Source organism: Mus caroli, chromosome 11 (assembly GCF_900094665.2).
Source record: "Mus caroli chromosome 11, CAROLI_EIJ_v1.1, whole genome shotgun sequence".
Taxonomy (NCBI): Eukaryota; Metazoa; Chordata; class Mammalia; order Rodentia; family Muridae; genus Mus; species Mus caroli.
In genome coordinates, this window is record NC_034580.1 from 67,115,186 (window position 1) to 67,122,081 (window position 6,896).

Consider the following 6,896-nt stretch of genomic DNA (forward strand, 5'->3'; position numbering starts at 1 on the left):
AGTTTTATATAGTCACATAAAACCATATGTGTACATGTTAAATGAAAGTAGAAGGGAGACTGTATGATGCGGGGGGAGGGGGGAGAAAAGGAACTAGAATATTTATGCATACATATATATGTATGTAGTCAATATGCAATATAGAAACATATTCTATAGAAATAAAATCTCAAAGTGTCTTGAGGTCAAAAGACTTTCCATTTCCCTCCATCCCTGACACTTCACACTTGGTCTTGGATGTAATCAACTTTAAAATACCTCTTCCCTTCTTTGAGACATGTTCTTGTGTTGTAGCTCAAGGTGGACGGAAACTAGAATCTTCTTTCTCCATCTCCTGACTGCTGAATTGCAAATGTGTACCACCACACCCGGGCCAAAACATTACTTTTAATTCTACATCAAACACACACTTTCATACACACAATTGTAAACAAGAACACCACAGAGCCAACCCTAAACACATCTAGTCTGTAATGTTCTGAAGGCGGGACACAAGGGACACTGTTCCTACGGTTTAAGAGAAACAATTCCTCGTCCCAGTAAGGCCATGTCTGCCACTCATGAGAGCATGGTTTGCCATGTGTGACCACTCAGTGACATATAGGCACGCTGTTTATAGAGCCCTAGTGTGCCCTTATTGGCTTTAAGTTTGAAACCCTAAGCCCCAGTATGTGTCTCTGCTAAGAATAGGGCTCTCCAAGCCTACAAATGTTGAGAGAGCCAGGAAGGGAACGGCTCCCACTGTGGGAAAACCCAAAAGATGGACCAAGGCCACAGCCTGAGCAAACAGAGCCACTGAAAATGCTCAAACCACCTGCAAGCTCTGTCATAGAGCCCAGGGTCCCTGAGGACATTCTGTCCTAAGTGCCCAACACCTCGGACACAGGGGTGACCCCACTCAGAGGGGGTTACATGAAATAAAGAGCCCATATTAGGTCCTTCAAGGGAGGTTTTAAAAGTCTCTGGCTAACATCCAACTCAATTCTAAAATGAATCTTCAGTCTTGGGGAGGAATAAGCGAAGAGCCGCAGCTTTGTGGACTCTCATGGTTTTTCTATTCAAACTCCACTGCCAAACAGTTGTGAAATTAAACCAGCACTCCTTGATGGACTTCCATGAAAGGGACCACCCCAGGGGCAGGGGCAGGGGTAGGAGGTGGGCCTCAGTGGTGAGAGCTTGCTTGCATATTAGAGAACATAGGTTCTATTCCCAACCCCTTGCATTGTATACAAATAAATGAAAGAAACACGCGCGAACACACACACACCCCAAAAACAATGATCACTCAAAGTCATCAACTTTGGGCCACGTTTTATCATAATATATTTGCCAATATCTAAGTGACAGATGGGCAGGGGGTAAATTTTCTCTTCACAATCCTTCAACAACACAGAGATGGCTGAGGGACAAGCACATTGGTAGACAGCAAATGCCGCTTTCAGCCTCCCAGGCAAGTGGTTTTAAATACCTAAACAATTAAGGTATGCTTTCAGTAGATCTCTGTTTAAATCTATGCAGTCTCTTATTGCCCAACCCTCCTCCCATTTCCCACACAGAAATAACAAACCCAAGTGAAGAGTGCCGCCACATCTTACAAACAGGTCAGCGGTACAGATGCAATCCTTTTCTATAAATACCTGGAGCAAATGGGAACTCTCTCATCCCTAAGGACGTATCCTTGCTCCTGCTCAGCTACTGCTCAGGTAACCATTCCTTAGCTGGACACTTGTGGGGTCTCCTGTGAGTACCAGGAGCCCGTCCAGGTCTAGGTAGAAATCTTGCCGCCTCCCCACAAAGAAGAGATGATAGGAAGCTAGGACCGGGGGCTGACTAAACTGTTTCTTCCCAAGAGACTGTTTCCTGGCAATGGCCCAGAGGGAGAAGAGAAAGGGACCACAAGAGTGTGAGGAAGTGCCGGGCGGTGGTGGCGCACGCCTTTAATCCCAGCACTCGGGAGGCAGAAGCAGGCGGATTTCTGAGTTCGAGGCCATCCTGGTCTACAGAGTGAGTTCCAGGACAGCCAGGGCTATACAGAGAAACCCTGTCTCGAAAAACCAAAAAAAAAAAAAAAAAAAGAGTGTGAGGAAGTTAAAAAAACAAAAAAACCTCTGGGTACTTTGATAGAAAAAAAGAAAGAAAACTTGATAATCCGTGGAACCCTGTCAAGCCAATATATCAAATTCACCAGAGGGAAGCCATGAGTGCTCCCTGTAGGAAGATCGTAACTTAGCACCAATTTCTTTTGACTCTGGAGTTTTTTCTTCTCCTTCCAGCCTGTGGAGGGACTGTGGGGCTCAGCTTAGCCTCATCAATACTTTTAATCGGTAACCGAGTGTGAGGGGCACGTGGTCACACGCCAGAGAGCGAATAGCAGCTCACACCAGAGAGGCAGGCTCCCCTCGTGTGGATCATGCTGCCATGGGGGGAACGTGAGGGACCTCAGAGTCTCTTCCTGGCCACTCCGGGCCGCCGGCTTTACTCAAAGCGACGAAGGTGGTTGTAGAGCGACTGCACATAGGTGAAGACACACATGGGGTCCGGCTTGCGGCCCATCACCATCATATCCTCCACTTCAATGAGGCGCTCACAGTTGGCCAGATTCCTGAAACACAGAAGCCCCATCAACGCATGGTCCTCATGGATAACCAGTGCCACAACTGAGCTTCTATTATCACTATCCCCAAACTCAATTCGCCTTGAGCCTGTGGTGCTCAAGTGCACACCAGAAGGGAATTCAAGGTCTCCAAGAGAACCCTGAGAGCTGCTGAGTCCGTGGGGCGTTGCCCAGACTCCCACAGACACAAACCACGTAAGCAGTTCACACAGAAGTAAGGAGATGACACAAGTCAATATCTTGTGACAATTGGCAAGAACTGTGAAAGCAAATGTAAAATTGAGGCAAAATGATAACTTCACCCATCTGCTTCCTCTCACTGTATGCTTGTTTTTTATTTTATTTTATTGTTTGTTCTCTGTGTGAAGCCTTGTCTGTCCTGGTACTTGCTCTGTAGACCAGCCAGTCTCAAACTCACAGAGATGAACAGCCTCTGCCTCCCAGTGCTGGGATTAAAGGCGTGCATCACCACAGCCCGGCTTAGTTTTGTTTTTTTGAGGTGGGAATTTGCTGTATAGCCCAGCATAGTCCTAAACTCACGATTCTCCTGACTGGGTCTTATAAAATGATGGGATTATGATCATGTACCTTCATGCACAGCTCTGAAATAGTTTTTAAACTTAAAATACAAACAAACAAACAAAACAATACAGGGGATGGAGAGATGGCTCAGCAGTTAAGAGCATTTACTTCTACCCTGAGAGTCCGAGCTCAGTTCCCACATCAAATGACTCATAACCAGATGTAACTCCAGAGAATCTGACCAGTTCTACGACACTGGAACTCATGGGCACATAGCCATGTGTATACACATGTAGACAGACATATCTATACATAATAAAACAAAGAAACAAATAAGCAAAAACCATGATCCAGCCAGGCACTGTGGCCCACGACTTTAATCCTAGCACTTGGGGGGCAGACATAGGTAGATTCCTAAGTTTAAAGCAGGCCTAGTGTACCTAGTGAGTTCTAGGCCATCCAGAGTTACACAATGAAACCGTGTCTTAAAAACAAAACAATAACAATAACAGAAATAAAACCATGACTCATAGGGCTGGAGAGGTAGTTCATTCAGTGTTTGCCTTGCAAACACAAAGACTTGATAAAATCCTCAAAATCCAAAAAAAAAAAAAAAAAAAAAAAGCCAGGCATGGTATCCCAGCACTGTCTCAGGGGGAGGGGAGAGCAGTCAGAGACAAGCAAATCCCTGAGGCTCACTGACCAGCCTGCTTGATAAGCTGCAGGGACCTGAATTGGCCTTTGACCTACATACATTCGCATACATACATGACCCACAGAAAGGAGGGTGAGTTTAACCATGATTCAGCAAACACATACATGCTGTTGACCCTCTGTAACCACAGATGCTGCATTCATAGATTCAACAAACTTCATATAAAAAGTACTAACAACTTGTCGCCCTCTTCAGTCCTCTTTGGGTGCCTGCATACATATGAGCATACACACATAAAAACACATACATACACACAGATAAAAATAAAATAAATCTCAGAACTAAAAATGTAAACCCATTAGAATAGTTCTAGGGAAATGGCTTAGTGGGTAACAGTGTTTGCTTTGAGGATCTGAGTTCAAATCCCCAGCACCCACATAAAAAGCTGAGCATGGCCAGGCATGGTAGTGCACCCTTTAAATCCCAGTAGCTGGGAGGCAGAGGCAGGAAGATCTCTGTGAGTTTGAAGCCAGCCTGATCTACAAAACAAGTTCTAGGATAGCCAGGGCTACCTACAAAACAAGTTCTAGGATAGCCAGGGCTACCTTTAACCCCAGGACCACAGGAGTGAAGACAGGCAGATCTAGGAGTTTGATGGCTAACCAGCCTAGCTGAGATGGTGAGCTGACAGTTCTGTGAGATCTTGTCTCAAGTCACTAAGTCAGAAAGCAATAGAGGAAGTCACTCATTATCTTCCTCTGGCATCTGCATGCACACACATGGGTATACACACCCACACACTCATGTGCATGCACCCATGCAACACACACACACACACACACACACACTGCAGAGCAGATAATGGGAAAAAGAAGCCTGGATATGAAATATGAACTGCTAGCTCAGATGCCAACGCTGGCAATCTTGTCACCGGTTAGTACCCATTTCCTGGGCAGTCAGGCAGAATCCACCTCTGCTCACCCCTGACTCCCAGGAGGCTTTGCTGAAAGGCTATGCCTTCATATTGTCTTTATACACCTTGCTCCATTCCCCAGAGCCCAGCCAGATGGGAGACCCCAGCAGGAAAGCCAGGGATCCCCTATCCCATCCCAGAGTTTGCAGCCAGCTTAGCACAATTCATGCAACACTTTTACAGAACAGCTCCCTGGGCTGCCTGCTCCCCAGACAAAGACTGTAACATTAGCACCAGCTGGGCTCGGCTCTGGAGAGCTGGCCAGAAACCAAATGTCAAGGCGAAATGGAGACATCTGTCCCGGATCCCATTCCTGCCTCCCGTCTCCCACTGGGGCTGCAGAGGGTGACCTGTAAGGGAACCCAGAGGTTACATGATGGTGACAAGTGGGTTTGGCACCCTTTCTCACCAAAAATGACCAAGGTGGGGCTTGGTGTCAGAGATGTCAGCATACAAAGGTGCCCTGTAGCCAAGATTTAAAAATTCTTGAGTCCTTTGGAGGCTGGGGACCTGGGTTCACCTTGAGATGCTGTCACTTGTCATGTGGTACGCCACCCCGACATTGCAGGGAGAACCTCAGCTTCCACATCCTCTCTCTCTCTCTCTCTCTCTCTCTGGCCTGCTATTCAAAAACCCCCAGGTGTAGGCAAACCAGCCACATGAGCCTATAGGGTCATCACTGACAGTGGTAGCTTCCATGATCCCTTTGATGGTCTCTCATGAAAGGACAGCACTAGAAGAAGCATTTAAGCATCCTGAGGACCGCACTAGAAGCCTAGGACCTCATCTTTGGAAGAGAACTCAGACGCTACCTTGTCCCCAAGAAGGCTCTCTCCCTCCACTTGTCCTCCCTCCCCCAGGTCCAGAAGTATTCTGACCGCTCTGCAGGAGCCTCTGGCCACCAGGAAACTGCTCCTCAGGTCACAAATGTTCCTCGGCTTCCTGGTACAGTTCACCTCTCACTCCCAAGACTAACTCCTCTCAGCTAACTTCCCTCGACAAGAAAGCCCTTCTGTTAGAATACACCTTTGCACCCTTGTCTCTCCCTCACCTGAAGTCTGCTCTTTTCACTGTCCTCTCACAGGGTAGGGAGGATCCTCTCCCCTGAGGTCATCCTGACTCCTCTCTAGGCCACTTCAAGGTTATTCAGAACTGCTGGCTTGTCCCAGATGTCCCTGACCTGTGCAGAAGACATCAGGCAAAGCCCTCCTTACTTCTAGAAACTTCAGACATGCTCCAGCACACTCCCCAATGCCCTGCCCAGGAAGCAAGACTTCCAGATAAGGGTAGCCACAAAGATGGAAGTAAAGGCCTCCCCTGGTGTCACCCTCCACTGCCCTGACGGCAAATCACGGACAAGGTGCTAGTGTTGCCTGCAGGCAGACAGAGAACTGGTCCCCACCCTACTCCAGTGTTGTTCCTAGGTTGTGAATGCAGTTTCTAAGACAGAGAATCACTGCACACCATGCAGCTGACATCTCTGAGCACTCTCTTTCTTGGACTGTGCCCTTCACTCGCTCCCTTCTCTATGGAGCTCCAAATTCTCCAGCCTACAGGTCCAACAGTATCCCTGCCTTTGATGCCACTGTCTGGCCCATAGCTGGCCCTTAGGGACACTTTGCTTTCACCCCAGTTTGTCCCTGCAGATGGAATGTGTTCCTTCAGAGACATTGTGGGGCCAGCTACAACGGCAACAAGATTCCTCGAACTGCCAAACAGGAAAGCACGGGGGCACCTGCTTGTGTGTTTTGCTGCCAGCCATCTGTCTCCCAGGAGACAGACTATAAGACAGTGACAGCTACGACTGACTTTTATTAAAATATATAAGTCTCAAAGCACTAGAGGCCCCAATTGGCCTTTATACTTTAAAAAATGTGCTCTTGTTACAATGATCTAAACTTGGTTTAAATAATCGAAATGACCTGGAGAAGTCCACAAAGCTCAAGTGTCACCCACAGCCTGAAGCAGGGGTGACAATGGCTTACTACTACACACTTTCCCTCTTTATTGTATCTTCAGCTACCCCAGGCCATGGAGGAGGGGTTGGGAGTAAGTTTTAAGACTGTCCTAGGGGCTGGTGAGATGGCTCAGTGGGTAAGAGCACCCGACTGCTCTTCCGAAGGTCCAGAGTT

The 6,896-nt window shown here is 47.5% G+C and overlaps 1 protein-coding gene across 1 annotated transcript in view; it reads right to left on the reverse strand.

Moving 5' to 3' along the window:
* Positions 1-2,472: 2,472 nt before the first annotated feature.
* Positions 2,473-6,896, reverse strand: part of Smtnl2 (smoothelin like 2) — a 20,807-nt gene continuing 16,383 nt past the window's right edge. The window contains exon 8 of the mRNA XM_021177958.2: positions 2,473-2,602. Coding sequence (XP_021033617.1) covers positions 2,476-2,602 — 127 coding nt within the window. The 3' untranslated portion in view covers positions 2,473-2,475. The remainder of the gene's footprint in view (positions 2,603-6,896) is intronic.